Source organism: Sceloporus undulatus, chromosome 5 (genome assembly GCF_019175285.1).
Source record: "Sceloporus undulatus isolate JIND9_A2432 ecotype Alabama chromosome 5, SceUnd_v1.1, whole genome shotgun sequence".
Classification (NCBI taxonomy): domain Eukaryota; kingdom Metazoa; phylum Chordata; class Lepidosauria; order Squamata; family Phrynosomatidae; genus Sceloporus; species Sceloporus undulatus.
This window is the reverse complement of record NC_056526.1, coordinates 25232984-25256376: the sequence shown is the minus strand read 5'-3', so window position 1 is coordinate 25256376 and position 23393 is coordinate 25232984. Positions and strand designations below refer to the sequence as shown.

General features: G+C 42.0%; 2 protein-coding genes across 4 annotated transcripts in view; one reads left to right on the top strand and one right to left on the bottom strand.

Annotated features, from left to right (window-relative positions):
- The window catches only part of ADCK2 (aarF domain containing kinase 2), a 14880-nt gene extending 6289 nt beyond the window's left edge, over positions 1–8591 (top strand). Inside the window, exons 4-8 of the mRNA XM_042469912.1 lie at positions 544–639; positions 1159–1410; positions 3060–3188; positions 4986–5039; positions 6439–8591. Of these exons, the coding sequence (XP_042325846.1) occupies positions 544–639; positions 1159–1410; positions 3060–3188; positions 4986–5039; positions 6439–6588 (681 nt within the window). The 3' untranslated portion in view covers positions 6589–8591. The remainder of the gene's footprint in view (positions 1–543; positions 640–1158; positions 1411–3059; positions 3189–4985; positions 5040–6438) is intronic.
- On the bottom strand, positions 1323–23393 carry LOC121931836 (uncharacterized protein C11orf16-like). 3 transcript variants are annotated; one of them, XM_042469911.1, is made up of 10 exons: positions 23029–23393; positions 20435–20647; positions 18252–18611; positions 17682–17773; positions 16332–16509; positions 15661–15892; positions 13913–14466; positions 12530–12623; positions 10592–10785; positions 1323–1455 (listed from the first exon to the last, which is right to left on the bottom strand). In XM_042469911.1, exons 2-10 carry the CDS (start codon positions 20624–20626, stop codon positions 1402–1404), a joined length of 1950 nt encoding a protein of 649 aa, XP_042325845.1. In that variant the 5' UTR covers positions 20627–20647; positions 23029–23393; the 3' UTR covers positions 1323–1401. The 3 variants fall into 3 exon arrangements, with proteins under 3 accessions (XP_042325845.1, XP_042325842.1, XP_042325843.1); XM_042469908.1 differs by lacking the exon at positions 23029–23393 and adding an exon at positions 22914–22966; XM_042469909.1 differs by lacking the exon at positions 23029–23393 and adding an exon at positions 22914–22966 and having other exon boundaries at positions 16338–16509.

Here is a 23393-nt window from a genome sequence, read left to right as displayed (position 1 = left end):
AGAAAGGCCAGATATACAGTGGACCCTTACCTTATGTGGGGGATCCACTCTGGACCTCCCCGCGTAAGGCGATAAATGCGTATGCCCAAGCCCCATTGAATATAATGGGGCTCGGGCACGGCAGTGCAGTGGTGCGCATGTGCCATTCATTGTATTGCTGCTCGGATTCAGATGCTGAAAGCCATGCACGGACGCACTGTAAATGAATATAATACAGGAAAAGAGATTCTATCTAAACATTAGGAGGAAGTTCCTGACAGTGGAGCATGCTGCCTTGGAGAGTGGTGGAATCTCCTCCTTTGGAGGTTTTTAAGCAGAGGCTTGATGGCCATCTGTGAGTGCTTTGGTTTTGTATTCTTGTGTAGCAGAATGGGGTTGGATTGGATGGCTCTTGTGATCTCTTCCAACTCTGTTATTCTACTTGATGAATGGATTATATCTTCTTCCCTACATTCCATTCCAAAGTGCCTATAGTGTATCTTGGAAGAGTTTGTCATAAAGAATGTGTGGGCCCTTCCTGATTTAGCATTATTTCTGTTTCAGGAGAGCAAGCCCATATCTCAGTATTTGCACACCAAGGGCACAATGGACCTGCAGAGGAAGTTAGCCAAGATGGGTATGGACATGCTTCTAAAAATGGTAAGGGGATCTCTTAGGATAGTGGCTCCTATTTTTGCCTTAATTTTTTCACAATGAGCCTAAAGGGGAAGAAATTGGTAGACATAATGTTATTTATCTATTGTTTTTCTAACCTGACTTTTTCCCCCAAAGAGTGCAGCAGCACTCACGGCAGCTAATATCATCATTCAAACAAACTGAAAACAGATAGAAACAAATTAAAACATATGTAGATAAAACCATTAAAACTATTCATTCAGACTCGCCACAGTAATTGGTAAAACAGTTGAAAAGGGTGGATGAAGAGATGTGTTCTCACATCTTTCCTAAAAGCAGTGTGAGTGGGAACTGACTGCAATTCTGAATATATTTCTCAGCATGGAAACGACATAGGAGATAGTCCTCTTCTATGCACCCATCTAGCAGGCCTCTACTGGTGATCACAGTCTCAAGGGAACCGTTCCTGAAGTTCTTTACATCCAGACAGGTTCTTCCTAAGTTAGGAGAGCTTTAAAAAACTGTGATTTTTCAATCCTTTAGGTGTTTGTGGATAATTTTGTACATGCTGATATGCACCCTGGAAATATCCTGGTCCAGGGAACAGAGCGCTTCCATAACCACCTTGAGGACCAGACAGCCATTGTGGATCTGTTGGACACATTCATTTTGGAAGTGCAGCCTTCTCCTTCGCCACTCCGACTGGTGCTTCTGGATGCAGGAATCATAGCTGAGTTGCAGGCAGCCGACCTTGAGAATTTCCGTGCAGTTTTCACGGCTGTGGTTTTAGGACAGGTGAGACTTGATTCCAAGGTGAGCCTCTCTGGGTATATGGGGAGCCTAGGGAAAACATGTCAGTAGTGTCAGTGCATATGCTCTGGGTTATGTGTCCAGCAGCCTTACACAGGTCTATATATTCATTACATTTTTAGCCTTGGTTCCTCCAAGGAGTTTAGGATGGCTTTTAAGGTGGATGAAGAGATGTGTTAAGGTTCTTTCCTCCCCCACTCTGTTTTTATCCTCAGAATAACCTGTGAGGCAGGCTGAGAGAGAACTACTAATCCAGGGGAGCCACATAACTGAATGGAGACTCAGAAATTTGATCTCTGGAGCATGCTACATTAGTATTGCTGTATTTGCTCTTTGATGTGTGACATAATTTGGATTCTTGGCTTGGACTGTTGACTTGTTTTTCTTACTGGGAATTATCTTACCTCTACAAAATAATAGACCTATTACTACCTTTTGTTCAGTCTCTCAGGGTCAGTGTAAGGTTGTTTTTTGTTCTCCTAAATTTTATTTCTGTTTATTTTCGTGCTCTGAGGAGAGCTGCAACAGCTGTGCAAATTTTGAAATATGTCTACATAATACATATTTACATAAAATACCCCTTCTGAAAAGGGAATTCTGAGAGCTTGATATTTGGTAGAATAGTCATTTATTTATATTTTACATTTATACCTGCCTTTCCTTCAACGAGTTCAAGACAAAAGCTTATGTGACTCTTCCCTTATTATCCCCAGAACAACCTTGTAAGATAGGTCAGATTGAGAGCGTGTGACGAGCCCAAGAGCATCCCACAAATTTAAAGCTGAAAGGAGTTTTCAGCTTGGTTCCTCCTAATTCCACTCCAGGACTCTAGACCACACTGACTTTCTCTGGTTGGTGGCTAAGTGCCAGGAATAGAATGACTTGCAATCTGATAAGCTCTGAGGTATTGCATATTACTGTGGAACAGCTTTTAAAGGATATGGATGCTCAAGATGTCCTTTTGGCACTGGGAGTAATGCATAACTTTCTCTTTCATACACTGGATAAAGAGTTGAAAATATGTGAGTGAATGATTTGTATATCCCTTCTGGCATTTCCACAGTTGCATTTGTGAAGCTGCTGTGTGCTAGTTAAGCAGGAAATTCCTTTGACTATTTAACCAGCCTCCTTTATTTTCATAGTTTTACACTGTGGTGTGCTCTGCTACCAACCAAGGTTAGCACTTGCAAGAGTTCTCTTTAGAGCTCACAATCAGAATTTCGAAGTAGTTTTGCAAACCTTAGTTAAGAGAGAGCCGTGGTTAATACTAATCATGGATATTGTTGAGGCAGATGTAACACTACACATGGCAAATGGCAATATATGGAGAACTTGTGCATTATAGAAGTGAGAATGGGATTGGATCACCAATACCCAATCTCCTAGCCATGGTTAAGAAACCAGGAGTATTGTGTTGAACATTTTAAGGATCTACATCATTGGCTTGTTCTGGCCTTTGGTTTTCAAGCTACAAGGTTGTTAGGCACGGGATATGAATTTGAACAAGTTACTGATGGAGATTATAAATAGAATGGTTGGTTGTGGGGAGAAATCCTCTGGAAGTTTTGCTTTTCAAGGAACCTAACTGGTGTCTGACCCAGCTGAGTAACCAATCGTTATGGTTTCTTTCACAGGGGGAAAGAGTGGCAGAGTTGATTCTTCATCACTCCAGAGCTAACCAATGCAAGGATGTGGAGAGATTCAAAGCTGACATGGCAGAGTTAGTGACAGAAGCCAGGAGCAACACTATAGCACTTGGAAAGGTCAGTAGTTTGAATTAAAGCATGGCTTTCTATTGAGCGTGTATGCTTTAATTCAAAGCATATGGTATACTTTCCTGAATGTGTGTACAATTTTTAGATTCCTGTCTTTTGATATCTCAAGGATCAGGTGAAATTTACAGCAGGAACAGGCAAAGTGTAGCCCTCCAGATGCTGTGCGGTTGCAAATCCCATCAACTCAGACCAGGATAGCCAATGGTGAAGAACGCTGGGAGCTGCACATAAACATCTGGAGGATCATACTTTGTCCTATATACCTGGTTCAAAAAAATTCAGAACATTATAATCACTAAATTAAAGCCCATGTTATCTGTAGAGAAAAGGAATAGAGAGAAGGTGTTCATAAATCTATAGATTGCATCACGGAACCTATGGCCTTATAAATGTTTTAGACTTCAGCTCCAAAAGCCCCAAATGGCATGACCCCTGGTAAGAGGTTATGAGAATTGGAGTCAGAACATTTGAAAAGGCACAGTTGTCTACTTATATAGATGCCAGAAGCTCTTTGCCATAGCCTCAGTTAAGTCACACTACCCTATTTTTTCTTGTTGATCTGTGCCTTCAGGTTAATTCTGACTTACAGCAACCCTACTATAGGCTTTTGTTGTCAAGATTTATTGAGAGGGGGTTTGCCATTGCCTTTCTCTAAGTTTGAAAGTGACTTGCCCATGGTCATCCAGTGGGTTTCCACGACTGAGCAGGGATTTGACCCTTGGTCTTGCAGAGTCCTTGCCAAACACTCGGATCACTACCCCAAGCTGGCCGTAATATCCAGGTGTTTTTAAGCATTCAATATGTGAGGAGGGAGCATGCTATCACACTCTCTTCTATTGTTGCCTTGCTCACAGGAAAAGCAATAGGTCTTAGGAGGAGATGTCGCTATGAAAATTCTTAGCATAAACCAGAAGACAGGAATATTAGGGTCTTGGCTCATGTGGAGAGCTTCCATGAGCAGCCGAGTCTCTTCTCCTCAACACCTTTTGCTTTTCACATGAGTAAACACATGATGGAGGAAGGTTGAGTAAATATAAGAAAACTTGAACAATGTCACTGGAAACATGGGGCAAGATCTTGTACTGGAAGACACACCATGTAATTCTATACAGACAGAACTATGACACATCTCCCCCTTGCAACCCCAAACCCAAATTTCTGCTGCTGCAGCAGCCTCTATCCCCCATCACAGTCATTTTCTGAGAAGGGATGCTGGTGGTGAAACACCAGGCTATGTTTTTTTAGCAAGACACACAACCACAGGCGTCCTCCCAGACCTCTTGAGTCCTCTGGAGGATGATGTCATTGCTGTGTATTCAGTTAAAGGGACATAGCTAGATGCTTCTCTTCCCCCAGCCCAGCATGCTCACTTGGCCAATAAATGACTGTTGGAGGGGCTGAAACAACTAAAAGGTGTGCTTGGAGTGGGGGAATTTGATTGATGACTGATCAGTAGAGCATTCCAACCTCTGCAGTGTCTAAACAAATGAGTTGTGCACACTTAAGTTATTTTATTTACTTATTTCATTTATATGTTGCCTTTCTCCCAGAGTGGGGCTTCAAGTGGCTCCATGACAGAGTAATTTAAAACACCTTAACAATAATATTTAAAAACAATTACACTTAAGTTGAACTTATGTCTGTGTAACTGTGTAACTGACTAACAGGATACTAGCCATAATTTTCAGTTTAATTTTAGGATCTATTAAAGTTATTGCTACGTTATGGTAACTAGGGCATGCTGGTGCATTACACAAATGGCATTGTTAACTTTTTGCTTTCCAGCTCCAAGTTGCACACTTGCTGTCCAGTGTTTTCAAACTATTGATGACCCATCAGGTGAGATTATCTGTGTGATTTACTTCTTTTTCACTATTGCATGGTACCATGCTAGCAAAAGGATGTCCAATTGATCTTGAACTCAGAAGTCTTAGGATTGCAGAGTCTGCATTTCCTGATGCTCGCATCCAAAATCCAAAGGTTCCCAGAAGCAACAGTGCAAGTTCAACGACTAAACATTAAGTCCATCTCCCTTAGTACACATACAGACACAGGAAATCCTCCACAGGCAAGCTCTCAGAGATGTCACTGAGGATTGTTCTCATACGTCAGAGATTTGAGGGTTAGAAAAGGGTTCAAAAGATTGAGTTATTCTGGATTCTGTTCTTAATGCAGATTATGTATCTCTGTGGCTTCTTTTCCACTGTCTATAACTACTGGATGCACATGAACTGAGGAATAAAAGCCTGTCTCTGTTTCTTTAAGCCCTTTTTCAAAATGTCCTTCCATACTACATAGCATTTAAGAACTTGATTGCTACTACTATTTTGAATCATTGGCCTGTTACAGACTGCCAAAATAAAGCTGCTTCGGGTCTCTTTGGAGGGATGCTATTTAAATGATGCATGCATCCTAAGAATCCGGAAGCTGCACCAAAAGCTGCACTCCGGTGCTTAGGAATTGAGTGTGGCTTTGGTGTGACCTCCGGACTCTTAGGATGCATGCATCATTTAAATAGCATACCTCCAAAGAGACCCGAAGCAGCTTTATTTTGGCAGTCTGTAACAGGCCATAGTCTCCCTTTTTAAAGATATTTTTTTTACCAAAAATAAATATATATATATGTGAAGAGAGTTAATTTGTAGGTTATCTTGCTCTGGAGAGCCCTAATTACCATATGGCTGAGGTCCAGGATATCTGAAGGAGTATATGTTCCAATATGAGCTGTCTGAGCTTTAAGATCTTTGAGAGGGGCCCTTTTTTCAGTCACACAACCTTCCCAGGCATGTTTGGTGGGCACACTGGAGAAGGTCTTCTTGGTGGCTGCTCCCAGACTTTGGAAATCCTGCCCTTGGGAAGCCCTTGGCTCCCTTCTTGCTCTCTCTCCACCAGCAAATGAAACCTTTCCTTTTTCTAGTTGGCTTTCAGGAATTGACTGCAATGAGATTTTAATGCTTGTGTGGTTTTGATATTTTGTGTTTTATTGAATTATAAGTAGTTTAATGCTATAGACTGTGTAATTGATTTTTAATATAATTTAGATATATTTTTACTGGCTTTTTGTATTTTTCATCTGTTCTGGTTTTAATATTCTGTAAGCCATCCTGAGTCCCAGTATTGAAAACAGAATGGGATATAAATGAATATAATAAATGAATAATTATAACAGCAGGAACTTGCATTCATTTTACAAGATTAGTAGCTAGCTTTTACTTATTTGGTGCTTTTTGTGTTTAAGGTAAAACTGGAGAGCAACTTTGCTTCAGTTGTCTTTGCCATCATGATTTTGGAAGGCCTTGGCCGCTCCCTGGATCCTGAACTGGATATCCTGAAGGCAGCTAAACCTCTTCTTATCAAACCATCAAGTTCTCCTCTGCAGTCGCAATAGAGAGGTATAAGGTTTGGTGGTGCCCTGGAGTAAACATTTGGGACTATAAATTGGAAAAGATATTTTGTTAGACCAAAGCTTCACTTGCCATGCTCATTGTAGGATTCTGGGAGCTGGACTCTAAAAGAGTAACACTTCCAAAGTACCAGTACCCTTATCAATGATGCCTCCTCCCCAAAGGGAGCATCTAATCAGTTGAGCTTACTACTAGTCTCACACTTGGAGAAATATTTTAAATTAAAACAGTGTGCATCTTAAAACAGTGTGCATCTAGCTCCTGCCTTGGCTAGTTCACGCTAGGCTCTCTATACTGCAGCATTCTTTTTTCCCACTTCCATCCCCAACTGTAGAGCCTTTGGCAGTAGGTGCTGCTCAGGTTAACCTCTTTAGACCTGAATGTTATTTGAACCTGAGAACATATGACTTGGCTGAGAACCACTGTTCTGCTTACTTATCTCATGAGGGAACAGTGCTCAAGAGCTCAAATGTTTCCACTTGGATTCTGTAATAGATCTTTAATCCTTTAGGGTGGGGGAGAGGACCCTTCAGACTGTGGGCTTAATCTAGACTCCTGAGGGACACTTCTGCCCATGGCCTTCTCCAAGGATGCTTCTCACCTTGCTCTGTCTTCTAAGCAGCAATAGAGGTAATGTTATCTCTGATGAGAGACTGGAGATGATAGCAGGGACTGCCCCACCTAAAGCAACACCTGCCAGTAGATTGAAGATAACAGTGGGAAGTTTTGTTTATCCCACACTGCTGAATGGTTAGGAAAAAGCACAGGGAGGGAAAAGCTTCCTGCAGCCCATGCTGGAGTGCATATGCAGCAAGGCACCGCAACTCTGGAGCTGGTTATGTTGTGGTGTTGTCATGCTTCCGAATGTGGCTTCAGTGAGGATTGTATCTAGCTATATATCTAGCTCTAACTAGTTCCCCACCCCTGACTACAGAATACTATTATTCTGCATGCCAAAGGAATACTTTCAGCACCAAGAACTATACTGGCAGCGTACTTTGATACAACTGAGAATTAGGAGGTATTGGTCAAGATCCTACATGACTGCAGGTAGAGTAAAAAGTTCCACATGTGTTGCCAGTCTCAGGGTTTAACATATTACTATGATAGCCACCCCACTCCCATTGCTGATAGGGAATCAGAGAAGCATCTGACTTTTTTTCCATAGCAGGAGACAAATTGAGACATCGTCCACAGACATCCACTGGAGTCTCCTTGAGGGTTTAACCAATATAATGACATCGGCCTGCCTCTGGCTATGGGGACATAGTCAGATGCTTCTCTGATTCCCTCTACTCTCTACCAACAACAGAATGGAGGCAGCTACTGCACTGACACAATGAGATTTGAGGGGGCTTTGGTCATTGGGGAGGGAGGGAGGGAATACTAACCTTTGTCTCAACCAAAAAATGTATACACAAGTGTAACTTACATTTGCATAGGATGCTGCCCTGAATGTGTTGGGATTTCTAAGAAATCCGTTTTAGAAAGGTGACTCTTCCAAACAGCTGGAATAAATGAAGAGCCTGCCTGCTGCAATCAGTGTCAGAGAAATCATGCTATATTCAGCATTTTCCTTGCTCCGTTATAAGGAAACATATAAGGGCAAGGGGCAGATTCTATGTCAAACTATCAGTTTTCATATTGAAAAGCAAACAATATTAATTTCCTATTTGTGTAGTGCATTACAAGAAACTCAACTGAAATCAATCATCCATGTTTTGTTTTGTTTTATTTTTTTAAAGCTCTCAGCCATTTTCTGTGCAGCTGGCTTGTTAGCCCTACCATGCTGAATGAGGACTTTACAAGGGAAAAAGAAAATATGTTTCCAACCTCTAATCTAAAAAGCATTTGCAATATGACTTACTTAATCTTCTAAATTGCACTGTGTTGTTGGTGACCAAAGTATTTGGGTTGTTTTTTTTTGGTTTTTTTAATTGATGAGTGTCTAAATGTAACCATTGCTAGTAGAAAAATTGGAATTAATAATAAATGGTTAAAAAAAAGGTCTTGAGTCTGGTTTAGCATGAATGAGAATGACAAGTAATGCCTTTCTTCCACTTTTTAAAAATCAGACTCTATATTGTGGAGTGTGTGCCACAGTGATGCATAGACCGGTGGGCCACAAATAGTTGTCTGAAACTTTTTTTGTGGGTTTAGGTTTTGTGGGGTTGGTAATGCTCTTTGAAGTCCCAGCTGTTTAGCTTAATACAAGGGGAAGAAATTGAGACAATGAAAATAACATTGTCATGTATTTTATTTGTTTCCTACATTTATTTCCCATCTTTCTTCCAGAGAGCTCAAGACAGCATATATAACTCTCCTCCCCTTCACTGCATCCGGACATCAGTGCTGTGAGGGAAGTCAGCCTGAGAGAATGTGATTAGCCTAAACAGTGAATTTCAGGGCTTAGGTCTAATCTGCACTGCATAAATAATGCAGTTTGATACCTGGGATCTGAAGTTTTACAAGGTTTTTAACCTTCTCTGCCAAAGAGTACTAGTGCCTCCCAAAACTACAAATTCCAGGATTCCATAGAATGGAGCCATGGCAGTTAATGCAATGTTGAACTATGTTAATTCTGCAGTGCAGATGCAGGCTTAATGGGGACTAGAACCTGGGTCTCCCAAATCGCAGCCCAGCACCCTAGCCATTGAACCAGTTTGATTCCTTCACTTTTCAGCAGGATATAGGAGTAGGAAAAGCAAAGCAAACTGCTCCATCGAGGGCTTTCTGCTTGTTCCAAGAAGAGAAAATATGTAAGATTTTACAAGGAGTTTCTGAGAGATATAGTGGTCTGCAGGGATGGCAGGGGATCTAACTTCATGAGTTGGGGAGAACGTTCAGGTATGACTAAAAACAACAGGGAAGGCCCCATTAAAAAGCATTCACTGCCATTGGAAGCTCCCACCAAAGGGTCAGGAAAACAGGGCAGACTTTATGTAGCACCTAAAATATATAAACAAAAGGACCGGGAGGAAATTTGTAATGGTATATGCATGCAAACTAATTGGAGTAGGTGGCACTGAGCTAGAGAGAATGATGACTTAACTAAATATAAGAAAGTTTCTTAGCCCATTAAATACCATCAACACATGATTTACACTGCACCAGTATGACCAGATTTGATCTAATATATGCTGTGGAGGCTTGGATTTTTATTATTATTATTTAAAAGAAAAGGATAACAAATATTGTTACATATTAGTAGCTTAAACCCCCTATGCCCCACCCCTCTTCTCTCGAACTTACATTGCATATTGTATTGGTTTACATTTTTGTAAGACAATAATTTTTTAAAACTATTAATATTTATCTGCTCAATTTAAGTGCTATATCTTTCAAGTACATTGTCTAAATGGTGTGAGATATTAAATTATGTTTAACCACTTTCTACATCAGAGGTTGGGAATGCATAGCCTTCCTAATGTTCTCAGACTGCAACTTTCATCATCCCTCACTACTGGCTTTGCTGCCTAAGGCTGATGGAAGTTGCAACAATGTTTTGGAAGACCACAGATTTTTCACCCCAACCTACTATTATTGATATGGGGATTTTGACACCAAACAAGTTGAAATCAGAAGTAAGAAAAGAAAGAGAATTTCACTGCTGGCACAGTGTAATATTAGCCCTTTGTTGTGTGCGGCCCAGTTTTGAGTTTATATCTTCCCTTTTCCCTCTGTTAATCTGTTTTTGTCAGGCAATAGCTCTCTTCTAAGGTTTGAATACCCTGACTCTGTTGACATCCATCTCTCTCAAAACATCATGACATGCCTCTTTCTTCCCTAAAATCAGAAGAGGAAAGAGCCCTTCAAATTGGGAAAGGTTTCTTCAAAGTAAAGGAATCTTATGAGCTTTTACATCTCACCAGCAGTGGTAGTTTTGGGTAGGTTAAGCTTGGTAATTCAACTTAGAAAGGCTCACCCATTAAATACCAAGCAGTGCAAGAGTTAGCAACCTACAGATGGGAAGAAGGATGTCCATACCTGTATGGATGGTGAACTGGAGCTCCTCTTGAGGCACAAAACTGATTCAATAGCTGAGCAGTTTTTCTTTAATGACTGGTTTACCCAGTCAAGCTTAGCTTGGAGTTGGGAAGCATCTCTGATGTGTGTTTTCTGAGAAGAATTTCTTTGGGAAGGCTGGCCCAAAGATTTCTTTGTGCTGGACTGAGAAAAGCCTGTCATGCAAAAGAAGTCTAACTCATTATTAGGGTGATGGGTCATGAAGAAATAACACAGGTGTGATGAAGATGAACCAGAAAACACATGAATCTCCAGGAGTAGCAAAATTGTGGGGATCAGTGTGCTTTGTAAGACTTTGTAAGTCAGCAGGGCCATTTATAAATTCTTTAATATGTCTTTACAGCCCTTCACACATTTAGAATTGCAACCCCTTCCCATTGACCATGTTGGATTCAGTTTATGAGAGTTGTAGGCTAGGATATTGAGAGTGAAAAATCCTCCCCCCCCCCTCCTTTAGTACAGCTGACTGTTTTGATAGACTACTACTTTGCTTACAATTCCTTGTCTATGGTGGCAATCCATTACTATCCCAAAGAAAGACCTCTGTGTCCTGAGGAATTGTTTAGCAGTGATTCTTTTCTTCAGAAGTAATAATAATCCTTCTTATATGGTTTGTGTAGGGCAGTGATATCATGGAGCAAACGGGTACCATTAGAATATAAGCTGTCATCATGTTGGTGTTTTACATATGTAAGTCCCCTTATGTGTGCAACTGTACTTTTTTGGACAATTGATAGCATCTGTGTTCAGTAGAAACTATAAAAGCAGAGTTATGCATGTGGTGCCATAGTGCATCATCACATATCAATTGTATAGTTGCACTTCTGACCATGTGCAATTCTGTAACAAATTGGCATAGCACAACTGAAGTGTAACTGTGAGCGTAAAGTTCTGCTATGCCTTTTTCATTTAATATCTCATTTTCAGGGTTGGATCAAGACTTAGGTATGTCTTACTCCCCACAGTAGCCTCTACATTCATCCAAAAATGCTACAGAGAGGGCTGGGGAATGTGGTTGGATAGAACAGTCTGTGATGTGAAGCTCTCAGAAAATCAGGCAGAGGCATCTTTGATGAGTAGACTTATGCTTGTGAAAGGTTGCTTCCATCTGGTTTTGGGGGATCTCATTTTTCTGCACATCTCAGTTTAGTTCAACTGTAAGGGTCCCTGGTCCTCTCTGTAGCAACTGAGGGAAGGGAGAGTCCTTTTCAGCTGGATGAGTTGCATATGTCTAAATCTAGATCCAACTTGTTATTTTATTTATCTGTTAAAATTATAAGCAGACATTCCTCCAAGGAGCTGAGAGGGACATATATGATTCTCCGCCCACCTGCCCCCCCCTGCTGCCCCATTTTTATCCCCACAACAAGCATGTGCAGCAGGTTAGACTGCGAGGCAGTTACTGGCTGAAGATCATCCCATGAGCCTTATGGCTGAGCAAGGGATTTGAAACCAGGCTTTCTCAGTCTTAGTCTAACATTACATCACACTAGCTCTGTTCTATGTGGCAATGTAACATGCTGACATAGGAGAAAATAAGTCCACCAGTTCAGGCACCAGGGAATATTTATAGCTGGTTACTGGTTACACACTTGGAGAGATCCACCAAAGCAGTATCAGACGAATTCTAGATAAGAGAAAATGCTGCTCCTTAGAGCATAGCAATGTTTGTGCAATAAACTAGTGGCCTCAGCAGCAGTCCTGACCTCCCTCTTTAGAGGAAGGAGCCAGATGTGCAGCTCACTAGGAAATGGTTTGGCAAGGCAGTGGGTGGAGAAGATGAAGGGGCAATGGCAGATGTATTTCTATGAATCAACTTCCTAATCACCTTATTCCTAAGAAGGGAAGGTATCTAAGAAGATCCCAGAAGCCCTCTGTTCTTGTTCACATTAAACATACCTTTCTGTCTTTGCTGAATCATGTGTTTGCCTGTGTTAGTAGCTACATCAACCGTAGTGGCAGAAACTTCCCTTAGATTTTTGCTTAGATGGTCCTGTTGAAATTGATAAAGAATGAAAACCCATAATGATGGAAACATTTGTTTATCTGATGCTACTGAATTGCATTTGACAAATTCTAATAAAGAAAATGAGTTTGTTATATTACATTATCATCACTACACCATCCATGTAAATTAGAACTAAGTAAAGCAATATTAATGGAAACAATAACAATAACAATGAATAATCCTATTCACTATGTATCATAGTTTATGAAATTACACCAGATGAAAGGGAGATCAGGGTAAACAGTGAAAGAAGCATGTGTGAGTCTCAAAAGTGCTACAAAATCCCTTTGCATACTGATTTTCCAGACTAACTTGGCCATGTCTTTGAATTCTACCACTGTATTTAATATGACCTGAGCATCCACAGTTTGGTATCCATAGGGAGCCCTGGAACCAAACCTTAACAGATACTAAGGGCCCATTGTAATTGTTTCCTATTCAGATTTATGATCAAAGTACCATTGTCATTGTAAATGTCCCTGAAACCAACTCTAAAATCCAGCCAGCCACACTGAGAGATGGGATTCTGCAGCACTAGTTGGCAGAGTGCTTTAGGATGCTGCTGCCAGCATGCTGAAGATGTGTGGTATGACTGCACAAGAACCACTTGTGATGTTGCCCTGCTGGTCACTGGGAGGAGGGAGATGGATGTGTCATCCTTTAGTACCCTGCTTGCCAACACCACAGAACTCTGTCTTTTGTTGCAGCTGGCTGTAAAGTAGTTTTTGGGGATCAGATCACAGCCATAATGTCATGGTTGCATATCTGATGCAGGACCTTGGCCAAGAAATTCAAGTAGTAAATTCCACTTAATTTTTTGTCTGAATAAATTGTACTTTCGGTATCTCAAAAGCATGATAATTTTATGCATAGCAAATTAGATATTTTGTGCTCCTATAGTAACAAATTGACTTTATTAATCAATACAGAGTATTAATGTCATATGTTCTGAGTTCTTTAACCCCCCCCCCCCCCCCCCCCTTAATTTTTTTGAGAAACCTCTCTACTCTAGCTAGGTTACCTAATGATGAGAAAGCTGGGAGGTGCAGTTTGACAACATCAGTAGTCTGTATAATTCCCACTACTGGCCAATCATTAATCGAAATCGGAGTAAATCTATTGAAGCAATAAGATTTACATATGTGTTGATTTATCATTCTTATTAATCTACTTTAGTTGGGACTAGCAATTGGATTTAGCTCAGTAGGGTCATGAATCATAATACAAACCTATTACCATTCTAATTGAATCACTTAATTAACATGCTGTCATACCTTGTTTGGTTTTGTAACTTTGCTCTCCATCTCTTCACCAGATTTAAATTCAAAGCTGTTTTCTTTCTTTAGTTTGCTGCTCTCTTCCATTTCATATCCTTCTAAAATGGGAACTCTCCCCTTTGAAAGCTGCTCATCTATTCTCCTGTTCAGTTCTTCCTTTGTCAGGTTGATTCTTTGTGTCAAGGTATCACCTGGTTGTCTTGTACATGCTGGGCAGCTAGCAGATTTCCAAGATGGAAAGTGAAAATAGCAGTGGGGGAGATGGGCAGGGATGCAGCTAGTGCCAGCACACTTGACATTGGGGGCATCATGCCAATGCATCCAGTCTAAATGATTCTGCCTGCAAGGTCCTGAAGCTCTGTAACCAGGTGGCACAACATAAGGATAATCTGGACACTGCTCCACTAACATTTCTCTGGCTGTTAAGGGCATCTGAAGCTCAAGGACAATGCGTTCTCTCAGAGGATGTGGGATCTTCACAGTGTTATCTGCAGACACTTTCTTCGTCTGACCATTCCAGAAATTAACTAGCACTTTGCTGTTTTTAAAGACTATAAACAAAAATACACCGGGGGGGGGGGACGACAACACTTTAGAAGCAAGAAAGATTAATGCTATTGTTTGCCTACATCTGTGCCTCACCTGCATGTGACAAGGCACCTTGGAAAAGTTATTTTGGACTATTACTCCCAGCATTCTCCAGCTAACATGGAACTATAGTCCAAAAAGATTAACTATTCCATGCTGTGGTCCATGTGAAAATATTAGCTGACCAAGGCTGAAGTTCTGTTGGTCACTGATATCCACATAAGTCACTATTGACTGGGTGCAATGGCAGCAAGAGGACAGTAGTGAGGTCTTCAGTATCAGGAGAACTGCTTGAGAACTAGCAAGGCAGCTTTATCTCCTGATGGAAAAAGCTTTTGCTGTGGTCAACATCACCATTACAGCACCCATGGCTCCTTCTCCTCTTTCCTGATCCTGCCACCTTCATAGCCTCTAATCTTCTTCAGGGTACTTACACCAACAAATAGGCTCTTGACCAGGGGTGGGCAACTGTGCAGATCCTAGGAGCCATTTTTGCCATCTTACGCTCCCACCCCAAGTAGGCTGCACCATTGTATTTTGGTGTTTCTGAAATGATACAATGTCACTTCTGCCTGCCATTTTGGCCAATTTTCTAAATTTGTGTTTTGGAGATGTTTGGCAGGTGCAGGAAGCAGACTGCAGCAGGTTTGGACACATTTGGGTGGTTTTGGGGCAAAGAATCACTCAAAAATCAGTTTTAAAAAATAAATTGGAAGGAAGTTGGGGGATTTTGGGAGCTTCAGGAGTCACATTTAGGGACTCAAGGACTGCACTTTGCAAATACTTGATCCCGACTAAGGTTTGCCTCTGAAGCTCTTTCAGAGCACTAGAACATTTTAAGAATTTTCAATAGGATGTGGGGCAGTTCTAAACCAGTTATACTGAAAATGATCTGTGGAAGGGTGTTGGTCTGTGAGTGATCAGCTTCCAGTTCAAATTGATTTTCCAGGAAACTATGTAAATAAGATAGTAATACTTCCCTTTGCTTGGGGGGGGAAATGGCTACTTTGTTACAAGACAAGGCATTGATCTAAACACACTATATCTAACCAGGCAAAATAATGTATCACTAGCATTATTTTGCCTTTCTAGTATGAGTTTTAAAAAAGCGGTGTGGATCCTAGGGATGTACGCATAGGGGACAAAATAACCAGTACCTGAATGAGATGATTCAGTCTCTACAACCTGGAGGATAATGCCTGGGCCATACCGTTGGCTTTTCTTCTCCCACGGAGCTAGGATCCCATCTCCTGGAGCTAATGGCTGCCATCTGGCATCTTCATAATCAATAATGTCATAGAGGGGTGTTTCTTGCATTTGGGACTGAGCTCTGCCCTTCCGTGGCCGTTGAGGTCGTTCAAACTTAATCAGAACTTGTTCTCTAGAGCCCTAAAAGATTGAACCAGTAATCTTGCTAGGCAAATGTGATGGTAGCCAGCTAAAAATCATCCATCCATCATTTCCTGCTTTTTGTAGGAAATGTACAGTAGGTTACCAATCAGTTTACATTAAAAAGTAAAAAGTAGATTAAGAAAATAAAACAGGAGAAGGCAACTTTAGCAGGTACAGGGACCAGTTTTCTGACTCCGGGGCCTTCCAGGGGCTGTATGGCTCACTAGAAATCTGCAAGTGGCTGGAAGTCCACCTTTCTGTGAACATGCCAGCCACAGATGCTGGCAAAACATCAGGAATAAACTCTTCCAAAACACAGCCACATAGCCCGACCCCCCCCCCCCAAAAAAAACCTATAGTCGACCTATGCTTTTGTTTAAAAAAAGTGAAAACTAATGTTAACTAATACAAGGTAAAATCAGGTAAATAAACTGACCTTTACCATTTGGACAATGTGACCTGGATAATAATATCCATCAATCTGTTTTCTAGCTAGGACTCTGATTCCCCTTGGCAAATTGTGAATCTCTGAGGACCAATTCTTTGAATCTTCCTGCATGGAGCTGCCCAAAAATACATCAGGAAAATCTGGACTCCATGTGCCCAATGGAAATCTGTGGACATAGAAAAAGAACATGTGCTCTTTTCTTTTTTAAAAAAATCATTTCCCCCATTATTCCAAGATTAGCAAAATAAAATATCCACCTAAAACTCATGGGAAATGTGGTGGCATACTGGGGGGGGGGGGGGCGCATACTGTGGTGGTCCACTCTGAGTGCAAGTGTGAAGAGGGTGCATTGTTCATGAAGCCAAGAGAAATGGGAAAGAAAGCAGTTAGGCTCAGCTGGTGATGTGGTATTCAGTCTGCCTCAAAGGAAGATTCAAGCCCAGGGAGGGCAAAGTGCAACCCCCTGCCAAGCCATGGAACCTCCTCTGCAAAGTTGAGAGATCCTCTTTACTTGAAATAGCCAGCATTGCTTGCCACACCTTGGCACAAAGCAACCAAGATTATCCCACACCTTCCACTCCATTGTTGTAGTTCCTGTTTAACTTCCTTGCTGCTGCTCAGTCCCCAGAAGCCATCTTATTGGTCCTTCCAAATACAGTACTCCACTCTTCCTTCAGTTCCCTCTTGCTTGAATCCCTACTTTAAATCCTCTTTGCTCAGCCACCTTCATCAGATCCTAAATTAAATCCTCCTTGTTCAACCCATCCCTATTTTAAATCCTCTTTGTTCAACCCCTTCCAACAGATCATGCATTAAATCCTCTTTGCTCAACCCCACCGAACAGATCCTGCAAATATAAGAGAGTGGTGATAATGAGTGGAAATCTGCTATTTTTTGATACTTGCTTTGAACTTTGTGTGTGTGTATCCTTAAAAAAGGGAATATAGAGTTTTCAACGACTAAGAGGCAGTACAGACCGGCACTTTGTGCAGGTCTGACTGCGTGCTAAGGCTGAACTAGGGCGGAGCATGCTCACGCTCCCAGCCCTAGTTCCACCACCCGGGCGCCATCCTGGCGTGCGGCTGTACACACAGGGCATGCCATGATGACGTTCCTCGGGCGGAGCATCCAAACGGGGTGCTAAAAATTATCCATATGGGCTGCTAAATATGCTAGCTATAACACTGGTGCAGTGTATGGTATGGCCCTTGAGAAGTTGTTGGACTGCAACCCACAGTGGTTCTTTATCAACTTCAGTGGTGGATGATGATGGCATTTGCAATCCAACATCTGTAGGGCCTATCCCCGATTTAAAAGATTTATGCTCTTTAAACTTACTGTGTTTTGCAGTGCCCAGTCAGCCAAAGGGTGGAGTGCTGCTTGCTAATACAAACAGAACAGTGAATGCCTGCAGTACAACCAGGGTTATCCTAGAAAGGTTTGGAGAAATAAAAGCATTACAGTGGATTTCAAATTTCATATCTTTCAATACTTATACTAGTAGACTTCTACACATTTTGGGCCTTTCCAGCAATTTCCTTCACTGGTTTGGTTCATAAACACATAAGCATCTCTTTAGTGAAATAACACACTTGTATGTGTAAATGAGCCCTCATAGCTCTCTGGAGGCAGAAGATGAATGTGACAAAGGCAGATTTTTCAATGCAGTCAGCTCTGGCTAATCAATGGTGACTCATACAATAGTGAAAAATCAAATTATGTACATGTATATGTGTGACCCACCCCTTAGATTCAGTCTTGGCACCATTTACTGTTACTTATCTAGAGCTTGGAAAACTTCTTTTCTGAATTACTACTTTCAGAATTCCCCAGCCAGCAGAGCCAGCAGCTGGGGGATTCTGGGAGTGGTATTTCAAAAAATGTCATTTCTCTAGGCTCTGTACCTACCTCATCTGAAGCCCCATTGGGGCTGAGGGACTGAAAGGAACCACCAGACTCCTTGGCTACTTTCTCCAATATTTTTTGTGAACTGTCTTTCCTCTCTTCTCCACCTTCTAACACATAGACAGTATGAACAGGGTGGGCTTGCTCGGTGTCCTTAAAGAGCCTACAGAGTTCCTCCACTGTGCCCTCAGGCACCTCACTAGTGAACAGATATACTGCTTGGCAGGTAGGATCCTCCAGGGCTGCTGCCACAGCATTCAAGATGTTGGCCGTGCTGCTAATCTGAAGGGCTCTGACCCAGGTAGCTGCTTCAGTCACAGTGGTGAGGGAACAAGCCACCAAGCGATTCTGCCATTTTAACACCTGCAGAAGAAATGATGGGATTACTTACAATAGACAACCAAATCCAGAGTACAAGTTTCTGAAAGAATGCAGATTTCAATGACTTTAATATTATATCAGATCTTGTAGCACCTTTGAGACTACCGGTAATTGAAAGAAGTTGGTAGCTTACTGTAGACCTGAACCTATTTCCTCAGATGCATGTTTTTGTTAATTAAGGTATGCCTATCGTTGCTGGAAAAATACACTTCTCCCCCCACCCCAGTTTCTTCTTCCCCCATGAGCACACGTGTCATCACTTCTTTGACCAGTTTTATAACTGAGCTGAAGCCCATCCTGTTCAGGGAAGCGTTCCCGGGCATTGTGTGATTATTTATCAGCCATTTGATTTGATATTTGATATCAAATATCAAACATTGGCAGGTTTCATTTTTATCTATTTTATTATTTGTATGTACAGCGCTGTGTAAATCTACAGTGCTATATAAATAAACTATAATAACAATACTACTACTACTACTACTACTAATAAGGAAGTTGGCAAAGTTTGGAAGGAGCAGGAAGGCATGGGGGCTGTTGGCAGAAAATGTCTGCTCACTAAAAGCCCTAGCAGTTTGAACTCAGTGGTAATGAAAAAAGTCTCTTGCAGGTGATTGCAATTCTAACTTGAAACAGTAATTACCTGCAAGTCTATTTGGGTGACAGCTCCCTCTTGCTCCAGAACAGTCTACCCCAATCCAGCAACCTCCAGATAAATCAGGGGTGGGCAAAGTGCAACTCATGGACAATGTCTGGCTCTTAAGACACCTAGGCTGTAGCCCTAGAAGCCCTCAAAAGTCTTTCAAAGTCCCCAGGACCTCAAATAAAAGGGGGGGGGGGAGGTTTCAATTGAAAACCAGACCAAAGCCCACCAAACTGCTTCCCACAACCACTCCTAAACCTCCAAAACCCCAGAAAAAAGAAAATAATTGGCCCAAAGTCAGCCAAAGTGGTGGCTGGAAGTGACATCTGATTTGCAGAAATGTGATGGTGTGGCTGGACAGGCATAAGTCAGAGTGGCCCCCTTCCTCTGCAGTTGCCCACCCTGAGATATACTGACTATGACTTCCAATATCCTAGGATGATATGAGTTGCATTTGTGCACACCTGAAGGACAAACAGTTGGAAAAGGCTCCTTCTTTTAAAATGACTTAGGTCCAAAACACACTGCAGAAATCATCCAGGTTGAAACCGCTTAAACTGCCTTAGTTCAATATTTTGGGGTTCTGGAACCTGCATTTTGTGAGACATTTAGCCTTCCCTATCAGAGAACTCTGTTGCCACAATAAACTACAGTTCCCAGAATCCCTAGCACTGAGCCAGGGCATTTAAAACTGTCTTGAACTGGATATTTTTGGCAGTATGTTTTGGATCATAGCTCTTAGAACTTGGATTGTTACTTCTTAAAAAGAACTGATTACTTTAGTCATTACTCTGAATACCCAACAGGTAATTGCTGCTACTCCTGCCCATAAAGGTAACTTGTAGAGTTATTAATTAAAAAGAAGTTACACCTTTGAAAAATACAGATTGAGTATCTCTTATTCGGAAATCTGGAATTTGAAATACTCCAAAATTCAAAATTGCCCACCTGGGTAGCTGAGATTTCCTTTCTGATGGTTCAATGTACACAAACTTTGTTTCATGAACAAAATTATTTAAAAATATTGTGCGTAAAATTACCTTCAAGTTATGCGCATAAGGTGTATATGAAACATATATGAATTTCAAAAAGTAATGAGTTACCAAATTAACTTATTTTTTTATTTTGTAACTCTGATAGTTCTTTACTAGTTTTTAATTACCTTTCCAGAGAAACTGATAACATTGAACATGGAGTCCAGCAGTTTGTTGGGCAATGAAAAGAGAGTCTTTATGAGAACTTCTTTCAGGATGCATAGCTTGGAGGGGTTACTTTCAGAGGCACAGATCACGAAAGCCACATTCTGTTTGTGAATGTCAGCCACAGGTATGGCACCATGACAGTGATGGGACATTTCAGAGACTTTTTTCCTGTGCTAGAAATAACAATAAAAACAATAATTAAAATTTCAATGACAAACTATCAAAGTACACAAAGAATGGTTAGCCCATGAATTTCACAGGGTTTTCTTAAGCAAGGAATACTCAAAAGTGGTTTGCTATTGCTTTCCTTTGAAATATATATGTTATGTATGTGAAGTCATTTCTGACTTATGGCAACCCTAAGGCAACTGTATCATGCCTGGCCTGAAGTAGAGGTGCATGGGGGGGTGAGCGCTTACATGCTCAGCAACCCTACCTCACATCCTGGCTGCCATCATTGCATGTGCCCATCCGTACAAGCGATGGCGGCCACGCGGCGCAGTACCCAAACAGCGCTGCACCATGCGGACGTCATTATTGCACACGAGTGCACCAATGGTGCCCCATGCGCAGCCTATTGGAGGCCATAGTGTTTGGCTGCTCCATCCGGGGCAGAAAGGGGCAGCATTTTGCCGCCCCTTTCTGCCCATCTGTATAGCCCCAAAGACATTTAGACTTCTCTGTCAGAGTGAATCATAAAATCATAGAATCATAGAGTTGGAAGAGACCACAAGGGCCATCCAGTCCAACCCCCTGCCATGCAGGAAATCCAAATCAAAGCATCCCCGACAGATGGCCATCCAGCCTCCGTTTGAAGACCTCCAAGGAGGGAGACTCCACTACACTCCGAGGGAGTGTGTTCCACTGTCAAACAGCTCTTACTGTCAGGAAGTTCCTCCTAATGTTGAAGTGGAATCTCTTTTCCTGCAGCTTGCATCCATTGCTCGTGTTCTGGTGCCACAACAAAGTACAGTACTGTACAGTTCCATGAATCCCATATCATGGAGCCATGGCAGTTAAAATGGTGTAAAAATGGATTATTTCTGCAGGGGGAATGCAGCCTCAGTCTATATTTTATCTCAGTGCGCCTACACTGCAGAAATAATGCAGTCCGACACCAATTTAAGTGCTGTAGCTCCATCCTAGTGAATGCTGGGATCCCTCCTTGGAGGTCTTTAAACAGAGGCTGGATGGCCATCTGTCAATGGGGATGCTTTGATTGAGAGTTGCTGCATGGCAGAATGGGGTTGGACTGGATGGCCTTTGTGGTCTCTTCCAACTCTAGGGCGGGTTACAAACTGCCATAAAATACGTATTGACTACGTATTAGGGTTAGGAAGGGGCGGTGCTTCCACACACCCCTAACCCTAGTACGTAGTCAATATGTATAATATGGCGGCGGCCGTTCCACACGGCCGCGCCATATTGACGTAGCAGACGCTGTGCGTCCGCACGTCACGTGGCACTTATGACATCGCGAGTGCGCCATTGGCGCCTTGCGGCATCATAACCACGCTGCAGGAAGAAGCTCCATTTTGGAGCTTCTTTTTTGCTCCGCGAGGGAGTCGCGTGGTTTGGCTGTTGTGGCTCCCTCGCGGAGCAAACACCAGCGCCGGCAGACCGCCGCAAAGCGGCAGTCTGTAACGCTCCTATGATTCTATGTAGTTTCACAAGGTCTTTCATCCTTCTCTGCTAAAGAGGGCTGGTGGTTCACCAAACTACAGATTCCAGGATTATGTAGGATAGAGCTGTTGCAATAATAATAATAATAATAATAATAATTAACATTAATATATAGAGTGCTGCAAAGTTTGCACAGCACTTTACACAGTAAGGGTCAAATAAAATAAGGAAGGGGAAAAGAAAGAAAGAAAGAAAGAAAGAAAGAAAACCTGCCAAGTGGTGTATAATCTAAAATGACGACATTATGCGATTAAAGTATCTTTAAAATAATACTAACTAGCATACGATACAAACAAAAAACAAACAAAGTAAGCATCAGATTAACAACCAGTAATTTGGAATGCCTCCCTAAACAAGGCTGCATCCAGACTGGAGAAATAACCCAGTTTGGCACCGCTTTAACTCTTTCTGGCTCAAGGCTATGGAATTCTGGGAGTTGGAGCCCCACGATAAACTCCAACTCCCAGAATTCCATAGCCCTGAGCCAGAAAGAGTTAAAGCACTGCCAAATCGGATCATTTCTTCCGTGTGGATGCAGCCCAAGAGTGTCTTAAACTGTATCAAACTACATTATTTCTACAGTGTAGATGCGTCCACACACCCCATGATCCCCATCTCTCTCAGGGTGCATCTACACTGTAGAAATGATGCAGTTTGACACCGCTTTAAGTGTTGTAGCTCCATCCCATGGAATCCTGGGATTTGTAGTTTCACAAGGTCTCGTAGCCTTCTCTGCCAAAAGTGCTGGTGCCTCACCAAACTACAGTAGGATGGAGTCATGGACAACGTAACAGGTCCGTCAAGCTGCATTATTTCAGCCTTCCCCCCCTCCGCCTCCAGGCACTTGGTCTCGCCCATTCCTCCCACTCACCTGAGCCCCCTAAGAGACTGAAGTCCTGCAGCCCGGTTGCTAGGCAACCAAGCACTGCAGACGGAACCATTAAGAATGGGGGGAGGAGGGAGCAACTGTTGGTCTTTTCACTGCGCCCTAAAACAAAACGAAAACAATTAAAATTCTGTGTTTCCTTAGAGTCCAGCAGGTTCTTTGTGAAGCGGGAGAAAACTGCAGCTACACACAATACACCCCTTCTTTTGCTGAACTCTTGGTACATCCCAGTGGTCCCCGGACTGTGCTCTTTTAAGGGCTTTTGGACTTCAGCTCCCACAATCCTAGGCTATTGGCCAACATGGCTGAGGCTTCTGGGAGTTGAAGTCCAAAAGAAAAATCTCTTTAAA